The sequence below is a fragment of the Manacus candei genome, unplaced genomic scaffold (assembly GCF_025592945.1).
Source record: "Manacus candei isolate 608988 ecotype Guabito, Panama unplaced genomic scaffold, ASM2559294v1 h1tg000050l, whole genome shotgun sequence".
Classification (NCBI taxonomy): Eukaryota; Metazoa; Chordata; class Aves; order Passeriformes; family Pipridae; genus Manacus; species Manacus candei.
Window position 1 is genome coordinate 32,024,532 of NW_026138098.1, and position 13,416 is coordinate 32,037,947.

The following is a 13,416-nucleotide window of genomic DNA, read 5'->3' on the forward strand; positions in this document are numbered from 1 at the left end:
GCTGCACAGCCTTTCACCAGCTGCTGCACAGCCTTTCCAGCCATGGCGCAGGCGCTGGATCTGCAGACCCACCCGGCCACAGCCCTGCCCTGCAGGACCCAGCTCCTCTGGGAGCTTCCACACTCATGGAGAAGTAATGCTGGTGAGAACACTCAAAAGAAAAAAAAAATCATGAACAAAGAAAGGGGTAGATTGGGAAGGGGGGGGGAAAGGACTTTCCTCTTACTGGTGTGAGGTAACTGCTGAGGAACAGACACCATCTCCTGCCACTCAGGTCCTACCTGGAGGACAGGGGAGAGGGAAAACAGTTCCTGGTTGTGACCCGACTATCAACTCCTGCTCGTTCCCTTCAGGAACATTCAGTATCGGATTTTCACCCCTAAACCCTTACAAATTGCACTGTAATTTGTAATTCAGCATGTCAAAACCCTCACTTCCCCGAACTCCAACAGCTCCTCAGAGTTGTGCAATTCTGTGGAATTCCCAAAGCCTGGGGCTGGGGAGGCAGCTCCGCTGACATCCCAGCAATACCCAGTCCCACCCTGCTCAGGGCTGACAGAGATCTGTACAGTTTAAGGTCGAACCTAGCAAAATCTAGAGTTTTTAAATGCATACTCTAAAATTTCCATTATGGTACCTGACATTCAAAGAAACTCCTGGGGCCTGCACAGCTGAGGACACGGGACTTCATTTAAAAATTATTCTCTTCTTCAAAACCACTGCCCAAGCGTGGGTAGCTCAGCCCTCTACAGCTGAACTCCCAGTGGTAACTCCAGCTTAGCACTTGTGTTGCATGCAGGGTTTCTGCAGCCCCATCATCAAGGACAAAGCAGTGCTGGTCCCTCCTGAGAGTGAATCATAACAGAAGTCATTCCAGATTCAAGGAGGGTTTGTTGATGCCACAGTTTGCGAGCGGCAGAAAGCCAGGAGCAAGGCAGCAGCTGCACAAGTGCCATCATGAGGCTCTCCCCTCTCAGGGAATTTCCTAGAGCCTGGGCTGAAATTTCTCTGCCTGGCTACAGCCCCCTCTCCTCCCTCAGACTTCTCACCTCTTTCAAGTCTCTACCTGCCCTAGTTTTCCCTGCCAGCCCATGCAAATCCCACAGGACTCATTCACTTTCTCCTCACCAAGACAAGGTTTCACCAACTCCCTCTCCCTCCATGGCAGAATAGGGAATGTTTCCCTCAGACCTTTCATTCTGCTATGCCTTAAGCCTCCTTCCCTTCCAGGGCCTGTCTTATCCGTGTGAAAAGCCTGTGGGGAGGACAGATTTTACCATGGGAATACCCCCCTGGTAGCCCACAGGCAGTTCTATTTATAATATTTATAGCATGAGCTGATACAGTGACACACACAAATAAAAACGTTCAGCGAGGATCCCCCGAGGTTTGCAGGGTGAGGAGTGCAGCACTCCCACGCCTGTGCCACTTCCAGCTGAACTGACAACAGCTTTACACCCAGCCCACACACAGCAGAGGTTTTCCAGCAGGGTCAGGAGATGGGTGGAGCGTTGGAAAAGCCTCAGACCTGGGCTGGGACAGGGAAAGGTGACTGGGCAGGGAGGAAAGGGCCACCCACCCATCCTCACGGCCTCACTTCCTGCAAGGCTCAGCTCCGGGAGCTCTGCACTCGCCACGCCCAGACCTTTATCCCACATCCTTATCGGAACATCGCCAGGATGTCGCATTACCTCCAGCACGTAATTTTACAATATATAATCCTGCTGTTAAATCAAGATAATACCACTATAAAACCCAACATTATAATAACCTGTTTCTCTGTGAACGAGTTTTGCAGGGAGTCTCAACACCACATTTCAATCACTGACTCCAGTACCTTTAGCTTTTAATTTATCGCCAAAACATTTTACAAATTTGGAGCCACCAAGTTAAAAGCAGGCAGGGCATCCCTAGAGATGCCCGTGATGCAGCATGACCCACAGAGGAGCAGCAGAAAGAGTGACTCATTCAGGACAGTACAACACTCCTTTTTTAGCTGGGGAAGTTCCAAGGAGAGCTCAGGGCTCCCTGTTCCAAGTCCCACAGAGCGAACAAGGCCCAGACATCAGCAAGGCAGGGACACTGCTGAGCTCCCGACTCACACAGCCGAGAAGGAAGGACACAGTGTGATCCCACAGCACATCCCTCACGCTGCATCCAGGGAAGCATCTGTAGAGGTGACCGGCGCAAGGCTGTATCTATTTCTGGTTTCCTCTCCCGAGAGAGCAATTCCCTCCACAAGAGGCACTGACAAGGCTGCCCTGCCCGTCACAGCTCACAGGAGAGGCTCTGCCTCCCACCCCCACCCCGGGAACAGCCTGACTTTGCCTACTGCAGTGATCACCAGGGGGATGTGACTGCTGCCTGCAAGGACATGGGGAGAGGAGAAACCTGGGAAGCAACAAGAATGCTTTATGCTACCATAAAATGTTAAGAATAAGTTACTTTAAAAGCTAGACATGAATCCACAGAACCTGGGAGAGGGGAAAAAAAGGATATACAGAAGAAAACACACAAGCTCCTCCACAGTTTTACTGTTAGAACAGTAAAACTCTAGACCAGCACACCAGAAGCAGTAGTGTACCAACAATCCTAACTGGCTCCAGGATGGAAGTGTCTGACCTACACCATGCAGTGACCACAGGCACCCAGGCTCCCTAACTCCAGCCCTCAGCCTGACTTCCTCTGCTCCACAACATTACTGATGAGCAAACAAAAATAAAAATGTTAATTTACCACCAAATTTAGTATCAACTCTCACCCAGTTTTAATAATTAAAGACTCATGATGCACATGTAAATCTGAAACACTCAATGTGTAAACTCAACGTGGTATGTATTCTTGTGCAGACTTATTTTTCAGTGTTTAAATGTGCTTTGTATCTCTGAAGTGCTGGTGCTGATCCCTAAGGTCAGTATTTATGCACCTCTATATAGAGAGAGCACTGTGCACACATACATGAAAGAACACAATGTTTTCATTTCCTCCTACGTGGCAGATTCACAGAAACTTACAGAAGATGAAAAGGTTCTCAGCTTCACCCACTAAGGTTTAAAAACACCACGTTATTAACTCCTTGGTGCCAGAAGCTAGAACATTACCACTTCAAAAGCAATCTGGAGTTTAAAGCCAAGGAGATAAGAGTGATCTTATTTTTGGTCCTTAAACGTATGAACTGCAGTGAAGCCTGGAACAGTCCCACTACTTCATGTTTTATATTCTGCATCCCTTTATATAATGTCACATGCTATATAAAGCAAATTTCCCAGTACATTTGTTATTTTCTGTGGGTTTCCTTTTCACTCTCATATCTGGGCCATCTCTCCCTTGTTTCCAGAGATCAGAGCAAGATTACAGGAGGATGCAATACATGACTCTGGGAGCCCCAGCTGCTTAAGCCCAACAGGAGCCAAGAACAACAGCAATGTCAGACATTCTTTCACCTTTGTGAAGTAACATCAAGCCCTGGAGATAAGGTACAGGGAAAGGTAACCTACAACAACTCCAGATTTGGGTCACCTGGATTTGTTTGGGGCTCTTTGGGTGTTTTTTTTTCTTTGCCAGAAAACAAATCCCTGCAGACTATCCAGAGCTACATACCATCACATTAAACCCACCCAAAACCCCACTGGAATGATGAGGAGCCTGGTCTGGGTAAGGTACCTGTTGTTTCCAATGCCCCAGAACTGACAGAGCCAGCAGAGAGAGCAGGGACAGAGCAGCTGTCATCACCAGGCAGTTTTTCAGAGGAAGAAGCCCCACTGCCCTGGCCACGGTGACATGGCAAGCCAGTGCTTCCTCCCTGCCAGCAGCTGGAAGCTGATCTGCATATCAGAAACCAAATAGCATCTTCCCCAGAAAGGCCTGGCCTCGCTTGAACCCGCGTGGAGACCAATGATAAATGTTTAATAGCATGATGGTTTACAACCCCAAGTGCAGGGTGGGCGTGCTCCTCATTCCTGGACAGTCAGCTCCCTCGTTAGTACTGCCTGGCAGCTGGTGACACAGCAAGGAAGAAGGCTCCACTTCCTGCTGAAGCAGGAAAAGGTTAATGGAGTGAAGAAAGAAATAAATCTATAACGGCCCCAAAACAATTATGCTTTCTTCCTCTTTTCACCAAGGAGCAGCAGTTCACAGACTGGGAGGAAAAAAAAAAAAAGGCCAAACAAAAGGCAGTGCCAGGAGATGACTGAAGCTGACTGACACAAATTCATCCTGTTTCTCCAGAACTGCCCCACTGGCAGTACTTTTCCTTATATAACTAAGGATTAAATCAGCTCAGCTGCTGCAAAGGCAGTATCACTCTTTCTGATGGCAAGAAGGGACAATGATGACTCTAGGTGACTAATGTACCTTTTGTGTAAAAATAAACAGTGTGGCATGGGAAAACAACCAAAACCCTTATTACAGAAACACCAGAACACCCACTACAATTCTCCTGTGGCTGAAGAGAAAAACAGTGACATCCAGGTGGTTTTTACCTGCTCGAGTTGCTCTCCCTGCCTCTCCCGGGTGAGGTCAACTTTTGGCTTAGAAGAAAAAAATTACTAACCTGACTTTGCCATAACTAACCCCAGTTTGTTTAGAAATCTGCTAAGGAAATGAAAAGTGGAAAACAGCGGTTAATAATAGTCTGTTCATTTGTAATTCTAAAGCAACAAAAGGAACTAATATTTAAGGCATTCAAGTTGCTGTACATTAGCACTGGCTAATCAGTTACACCACTAGATGTAACTATTTTACATTCCTATGTACTAACAGCCACTAATAAGAAAATAAAATCTTCTTGCGTACAGATGTATCTATGTCTTTGGAAAAAAGTCATTTTACTGCATTTATGCTATTTAATCCTGCGTGTCTTTAAGTTGAGGTACATTACCTGATGAAGTGCTCCTGCTGGTAGAATAATAGCATCTCCAAGGAACTGAATAACCGTACAGGTTTTTACTCCATATTCTTCGAAAAGTCTTTGGCGAAGTTTTCTGTTCACATACCAGCTCTGATCACGTATTGGATCGTGCTCGGGTAAAACTTCTAAGCCTTGCTCCTTTGCTATCTGAAAGTACAGAACAGATCCCAAGTCACTTCTAAAATAACCAAACCTTTTGCTGATAAACTGAAAATATATCTAACTTGCCAGTAACGTTACTGTGTTCCCAATATCCCAACAAGAACTCTAGTCAGGGATTCAAAACAACCTCAAACGAACTGTGAAGTCCCACTGAACTGAAGACATCTGCAGCACTCCCACTCCAAAATGCAGAGCTGTACAGAACTCTGCACAATAATCTACTAATGAGCCAGACACTCTCTGTGTGACTTCTTTCATCCAGAAAATAATGTCTGACCTCAGGAGTTCCTGTGTTGCCAATTCCTCAGACTTACAACCTTCAGTTTTGACACAGACGAGCACCACCACAACCCCAGCTCAGGAAAAAAGCAGCAGATAAAAACCCAAGGGTCCTACAGTCCTGGGAAACCTGCTCCAGGTGACTCTGCTGGAGCACAGGGCTAGACAGAGGGCCATCAAGAGGTCCCCTTCGCACCCCAATCACACTGGGACAAGAAGTTATTTTCCTACCATCCCATGAGGGTATTCAGAAAAAATGATGGACATATAAAATACTTCCTGACATTGGTAAACCAAACTGCACACCCATTTCTCACCATGTGAGCCACAGGGGAACAACTATTACTGCTACTGCTACTAAATCAATTCTATTGACTCTGATCTGCCTATCATGAAAATTATCTCATTAAAAACATAGATTTTTACTTATATTGATATTAAATATACTTAATTATGTGATGCAGAGCTTGAAGCTGTTCTTCAGTATTATCCCCCTTCTTCTGTAGGGGGATAACTGAAACAAGATAGTGAGATTTTATCCCTTATCACCAAGCAAATGGTCCCAGCGTTTACCCATCAATTAATCTCCCATTCAGTACTTCCAAAATACACTCCAGTACACGACTCATTTTGGATACCAGGGCAAGCCATGGCAGCAAATGATGACCTTCATTACACAGCACCCTAAATGCTTCTGTTTCAAACCTGCTGCTCAAAGAGTTTCACAATATCCCTTGACTGCTCTGAGACAGGAAATGCTGAATACTCCTCATTGTCCACCTGTTCCCTTGCAGTTGTGCTTTTGTTCACAATTCTTTTTCAAACTGAAGAGCCACAATCTAATTTATGAGCATCTACTTTTTGAATGAACAGAAAAGTCTTGCTGTATAATTCATAATCTCCTGGAATCAGCTGTGTTTTATTGACTAGTGCTCATTTCCCCCCCCAGTTCAGCTTGCCAAAGAGCAAATGTCTGAGTCACCAGAGGACAGCTGCCCTGGTACAGAAACACTGCTTTATTGTCCAAAACAATCTTCACTGCTAGAGCTCTTAAGGCTTTTCCCTGCCAGCAGTAGAGCCTTTGGCCTCCAGCCTGTTTATGGACCCCTTTGGTTCAGCCAATTAAAACTCATCTGATTTCTTCCCATAGTAGAAGAGAGAAAAGATTTCTTTTCCTCGAGCAACCACTTCAGTGATATTTTGGTATTTCTATGTCATCCAGCCAGGCTGTCTCCTAGAACATCAAAACATGCTGAAGACAGGGCACAGAAAACTGCTTCCAACATGGTATCCCTACATTTAATGCCGCTGATGGATATCCATCCTATGGAATGACCTGAAAGGTTCTGATGTGGCTCTAACTTGTTGCACCACAGGCTGCACCGTAGCTAAGGAATAAGTTTGCTGCCCTTGGATCACAGTGCTTCCACCTTCACTAAAAGCCAAGGCAAGTTCTTTGAGTTAAGTGACCTAACAGAGTCCTGAGGAACATCAGTGGCTGCTGGATGACAAGGTCAGGGTTTTGGCATGGGACAACTCACCAAAAATCCAGCAGCCGATAATGCAAGAATGGATCAGTGAGAGAAAAACATCATCCTACGGATTATCTTTTGTATTAGAGAAGGACAAGAAAAATCTCCATGCCCTCCTGAGCCTTCAGGGTTTGCAGGCCACCTGTAACTCTTACAAAGTGAATATGTATCATGCCATGTATTTTATTTGTTGATGATGTAGCAGGTCAATTATAATTTATTTTAGGTGCTATAAAGAAGTAATTTTACTTCCCTCCCTTCCCTTGCATTCAGGTGGAGTTGGTGGTTTCTGCCAGCCCCCTTTGATTTACTATGTACTTGGTTCATTTATAAATCATGTGTAATGAATCTAACCTTTTGCAGAAACTCTCTTATCTTGTCAGCATCTTTGCCAGCGTAAATGTGCCACAAAGCACCAGGTAATTCACTTGAATCCTTCAACCGCTTCCTTAAAAGATCATCCAAATCTTCCTCCTCCAACTTCTTCAAAACTCCTAAGATTCAACAAAAATATTCTTTAAGTGTGAGACAGAGGGAAAACTTTGAAACTAAACACCTTCTTTTCAAATTTCCTGTGTGAGACTGAGCAGAATAAAAGCCTGCTGAATACAACAGAAGCCCCCAGATGATCTCTGTGCTCAGTGTTTGTAATTAGGTACTAGAACAAGAATGCCACGGATACCTTAAAAATAGTTAATTTTTAAACTCTTCCACATTTCTTGAATTTGACGGAACACAATCTCCTACCTGAAATAAACAAGCAGGCTGGTACCAAAACATTAAAAGACGAAAAATGTGTTTTCCTGCAGTCAGCATAAGCAATGTTTAGCATGCTATTCTAGCAGGCAAAGTTCTCCCAGGATGCTCAAGTTTGCTGCTATTAACTCAGTGCATACCCAAGTGAAAACAAAGCTAATAAAAGACAAACTTTACTGCAGCTGTATTAGTCACACCCAAAATCTACATTTGCTGATTGTGGAATAAGAGGACAAAAGAAAAAGAGGAAGAAACAAAACTATTTCAGTGATTTAAAGACTTTTTCACATAACCAATAAACCTCATAGAGCTGACTAACAAACACCAATTTAAACTCTCCGGTGCTGAAAAATTACATTACAGTCCAAATTCAATAGAGTGAACACAGTGCACCCAGAAGGAGCAGAATAAACAGAAGGTCTGGCAAATACATCATCCTGACATAATTGTTAGAACCACCAGAGTTGCCAGAGGAAATCCTTCATCCTGCACTTTCATTAGCTGTGCCAGTCCCAGCACAGGAATGGTGCATCAATTATAGGGAAAGGCAAAAAAAAAAGTGAAAAGAGGCTGAAACACCATTTCATAATTCATGAGCTGCAGTGCATTTATGCAGAACTAATATGTGTGCAAACGCTTGAAACAAAGAACCTCCCAGGTTTAAGCAAGTACTTATGGGTATCCTCCATCCCCTTCAGAAGAATGGTGTCAGTTTTGGAATCAGCAGAACATTCAGTCCATCTACACCTGGCACAGTGAGTGAGCTTCCCTTTACCTGATTTGGAAAGTACTCCATTTCCTTTTGCTATGCCAACATAAACAAGGATGTTCACGACATCAGACACTTCGATATGGAGATTTGTGGTTCCTATATCATGGTCTTTAGTAGCAGCCACACCTGTGGTACAAGACAAAATTAAGATCTGTTGCGTTGCATATTCACCTTCAAATAGAAATGTGCAACAACTGAGAAGACACTTCTGAAAGCACACTGAGTGTCCCTGAGATACACAAACTACAAACGTGCTTTTGGTTCACCTGCTAAACAAGAAAATGTTACTTGTTAACAGACACCCAGGTAACTGTCTCTCCATAGCATTTGCGTAAGAACAAAACATGTTTCATTAGAATAGAGGGGGACATTTCCTGACCATTGTGTTCCATTCCTCCTCAGCCTTTCAGGGTGTTCAGGGTAGAATACAGGTACAGTGAACAAACAAGGTTATCAAAAAATGTCACTTTTATGTCTGGCTTTAAGCAGAGTTGTTAATCAAAATAACCCCCAAACAAGGAGGAAAATTAACTTTAGTTTTAAAAGATGAAAACACACATTCTTATGTCAAAAGGACATTTTAGAACACTAAGCCTTACAGCAGTATTACATGAGAGGGGCATTAAGGACTCAGTTCTTCAGACCCATGCCTTGATCGCTACTGTTAATATGTTTATTTCAAAGGACTTTTTAAGTCAAAGCCATCACTTCACAAATTACCACTCATTTCTTGTCCTAATACAACAATCTGTAAAACAGGACTGAACAAAATTCTTTGGAAAAGAAGGAGCAGACAGAAAATGTCTGAGGGAAACAACCTTTTCTGAATAGGTTTTTGAGTGTTTAGCACACTAAACAAACTATGAGAAATATGCTGAGACTTATTTATGGCCAGAATTACAAGGACAGTAATATTTCATGAAGTACTGTGTCATGCAGCACTACTAAAGACAGGATCTATCTCTGTGTAGAAGCACATAAACATTTATATGCTTCCAAAGGCTATAACAGCACAAGAAAAGATAGAAAGAAATGCAGAAGCAACTAAACTCTCATGCCTGTGCTGTTAATATTCAAGTCAGTCCATCTTTCTCCTACACTGAGTGAACAATCAGCTTCCTTCAAGGAAGCTCAGTTTCTATCAAGCATTATAGTGTGACCTTCTACAGGTTTAAGGGGAGAGGTAACTGCTGCACTTTAGGGCACACTCACCATATGCACTGCATAGTCTGGGTCCCAAGTCCGGACGGACAAAAAATCCTGGCAGATGAGAAGCCAAGTTTAGTTTTCCTTCTGGACTACAGTATTCAGGCAAGGGTAAACTTTTTAGTAAGTCCTCGTATCTGAAGGAGAAAAGAAAGAAGAATGTAATTGAACTTGTGCCATTACACAGAGAAAGAAAAACCCAGCATAGGGACTGACTTAAGAACATCTGATATTAAACTCAAAATACCTTGCTGGCATCATGGCCTTGAAATCTTCACCAGAAGGCCAGTCTTTCAGTTTTAGCAGAGCTGTTTCCCCGTTTTTTACTTTCTGCCGTTCTGCAAATAACACAGAAATTACTAAGAACTAATACACTGTAGGTGTTTTACTTTATTCAACCAAAACATAGAACTGAACTCTTAACCTACCAATAATCAGAATTTCATGCATGAAACAGCAGATAAATTATTTCAGAACTCAAGAATGATACAAATGAAACTCAACTAGCTAAGGGACAATGACATTTGTTTGATTTCCTAGTCAGACCTAACTGTAATAGTGCATCTTTCATTCTGTAAACATACAAAATGCCAGTTTCCATCATGTTCTCTGGAAACAGATTATCTACAACTTTCTTTTTAAAGTTTCTTCAAAGCCTCAAGATCCATAAAGATTATATTTAACTGCAGTTTCTAGCACTGATCATGTTCAGAATCAACAGAATAATACATTCACAGTAACATACTTGAAACATCTTCAAAACCATCCCAGAACTCCTTGACATTGGTGTTTGAAATGATACTGTCTTTGCAATTCAAGATATCAGCTTGCTGGTTTCCAAAATCCAGGCTAATGGACTCAGCTTTCCACAGGCTGAAGTTCATTTTCTTATGCATACCAGACACCAAAACAGGCTGTAAAAAGTAAAATAAAATAATAATAATAAAAAAAAATCAATACTTATCCTTTCCCAAGTACAAATGCACCCGAAACACACACTGAAGACCCTAGCCCTACTGAGCTGTTAACATGTCCTCCAGGAGCACCCATTCCCAAAGGTGTCACACACGTCTTTTTGGAATCTCAAACTCCATGACAGGAATTTCTGATTGACCATGAGCAGGTAACTGAAATTTAACTACACAAGTTCACCTGTGGGCTATCCCTGACAGGCTTTTGCCCACTGTTAACAATGCAGCTTCACACACACAGTCAGGCATTTCTGTCCCTCAGCACAGCTCCCCAGGGTTCACACTGAGGTCACTCCACACAACGAACACCTCAATACCCACCCTGCCTTGTTTCCAGCACTCTTTGAAGAGCTTCCAGTTGTTGCTGTTTTTATGGTCTCTGAGCCACAGAACATGCTTATCACAGATCCACGAATACTGAATATCGCTGTACCGTTTACTGCAGTCATCCTGAATACATTTATCATCATCCTTTGGCTCATCTTTTATTTCAGATTTTACATTTATCTTTGGTGCTCTATTTGGTGGAATCTTGTTTTCTACTACTGAAGCAATTATGTCATCGAGGATGTTTGGCATAGTCCTACCACTCTTGCCACTCTGTCAGAAAATAAACAAATGTGTGCTTAAACAACATAAAAGCAAGTAAAGCTAGTGCAATTCCTTTTGCAGTAGAATAACATTTCAGATGTTGTATCAATTACGACCATTTATAAAAATAAATAAAACGTTAATGTGTGTATGTGTGTGTACGTATGAAGTTTTCATATGAAGTTTACAGCCATCAGACAACGTGCCAACACAAATGACACAGACTTTCAAATCCTGACAGAAAAAACTGTGTGACTTGTAAACACTTACTGCTGTTCCTGTAGAGTAAACAGGAGCAAAAGCAATGCCAGCGTCAGTGGAACCCAGACGCAGTTTGCCTGCTGTTGTAGTTAGTAAGTCTCGTAAGGTTGAGCCCTGCTCATTGTTCTGGGATGCAGGAGGGGAGTTTTTACAGTTCTGGGACTCCAAATTATCCTGGTCTTTCTCTTCCTTTGAATGTTTTCCAGAAGGACACTCTTTGTTCTCTAAAACAAAAATAATCATTGGAAGTTTACACTGTTGTATCATGATGCAGACACAGGAATAGCACCACTGTCCTGCATTTCACCCTGCTGGTAACAGATTGTGCAGCAACAGTGCTTTATCCACCTGAAAACACACCAGGGGATGAACCAGATTCCTGAAAATGCAGTCAAACGAGGTGACCAAGAAAAGGCCTTCCTCAGCACCTCAGACATGCAGCTGAGTGAGCACCTGTCCCAAATGGGAATGCTGCAGCTGGAAATGCACCCACATCCATGTGGAAATGTTCCCACATCAGCTGTGCATTCCACAGTGGCTCTTTGGGGATTCAGATGCCACCATGAAAAAGCAGTGCAGTTTCAAGGTTAAAATTAATGAGGAAAAGATCACCGTCTTTTCTTTTTGTAACAGAAAACGGTGTTATTTTTTCCTAATTAATTCAATTATGTTACCAGTGGTGCCCTCCGAGTTATGGACAAGATATGACAACTTCAAACACGTACCTTTCTTTTCTTCTCTGGCTTTTTGCTCTGCAAGATCAGCCAACCAGTGCAGGGGGGACTGGGATTCAGGTGGCGTTAACTTGCTGTCTGTGCTTACATCACTCCTTGGGCTCGTGTTACCATTTGTCTCGGACTTTTGAGGAGTGTTCTGCTGTTGAGACTCAGGCATGCACAGAGAAATTTTATTACTGTGGTTAAGGACATTCTGCAAAACCTGTAAAGAACAAATTTGTTTTTAACTACATAGCTTTGCTCTAATGTATTCCAAAGACATGGCTAGCACTTAACTGTCACATATGCAAATTAAAATGCAGCTGGCACTATTCAAATACAGAAATCCACAGGAATCAGAACACTTGAACAAGCTGCAATATACACACACATTTTAGACTCACCTGAGACACACCATTCATTGCAGGGAGCTTGCCAGCTTGCGTGCTCTGCTTGCTGGTGCACTGACAATGGGATTTAATTTCAAATTTTTCTCTAATGTTGTGCATAGCATCTAAAAGATCTGTCAAAACTAGAAGACAATTAAGAAGAAAACCATCAGCAGCTGTCAATCATTTTGTGACCCTCTTCACAATACATACACTGTGATGCTAAAATGCTATCTTCAAGTATTTTTATAATTTAAACTCTTAGAAATCCTAAATTTAACACTCAAAACTACTCTAAAATGACTGCCCAGTCATTTTTCTGCTCATGCAGAAAGACAGATCTTTAATTAATTGCACACTACTCTTCTGAATAATCTAACCTGTATTCTGCATTTCCATTGCATGGCACCCACCAGACAAGCCAGTCATTCATTATTTACTTCTCATTGTTCAATGGATGCATCATTGCTCCATTTAATAAAACCATCAACTGCAGACCGAGTGAGCCACATCTTGACAAAAAAATTAGTACGTGATCATGTAAATGAGGCTGCTTGGTAATGGATATGCACAGAACACCATTGAGGTTACGTAGGCAGCTTTTACTGTGCTGTTTCCAGACAAGTGGTTCACTTCACAATGTAAAACTAAAACCAGTTTCAGTCTGGAACCTGTTGTGAGGAATGTCACAATCTGAATTTGTTATGGAATCCAACCAACCTTCATTTCTACCTGAACTAACATGTAACAATCCATAAAATAATGACTGGCTCTGTATTTTCGGCTTAAAATAACCTGGGAATTTACTTTGTAAGTTTAAGGGCACATTTGACTTTTCTGTTTTCTGGTCTGTATCAATGCTGCAGAAATTC

At 42.6% G+C, this 13,416-nt stretch overlaps 1 protein-coding gene across 11 annotated transcripts in view; it reads right to left on the minus strand.

Moving 5' to 3' along the window:
* JMJD1C (jumonji domain containing 1C) overlaps positions 1-13,416 on the minus strand; it is a 163,884-nt gene that overhangs the window by 1,613 nt on the left and 148,855 nt on the right. For all 11 annotated transcript variants that reach the window (XM_051800607.1, XM_051800613.1, XM_051800618.1 and 8 more), the window contains 10 exons: positions 12,560-12,687; positions 12,165-12,378; positions 11,449-11,663; positions 10,909-11,187; positions 10,362-10,530; positions 9,864-9,954; positions 9,623-9,753; positions 8,414-8,536; positions 7,237-7,376; positions 4,880-5,056 (listed from right to left, as the gene is read on the minus strand). In XM_051800607.1, the coding sequence (XP_051656567.1) occupies positions 4,880-5,056; positions 7,237-7,376; positions 8,414-8,536; positions 9,623-9,753; positions 9,864-9,954; positions 10,362-10,530; positions 10,909-11,187; positions 11,449-11,663; positions 12,165-12,378; positions 12,560-12,687 (1,667 nt within the window). The remainder of the gene's footprint in view (positions 1-4,879; positions 5,057-7,236; positions 7,377-8,413; positions 8,537-9,622; positions 9,754-9,863; positions 9,955-10,361; positions 10,531-10,908; positions 11,188-11,448; positions 11,664-12,164; positions 12,379-12,559; positions 12,688-13,416) is intronic.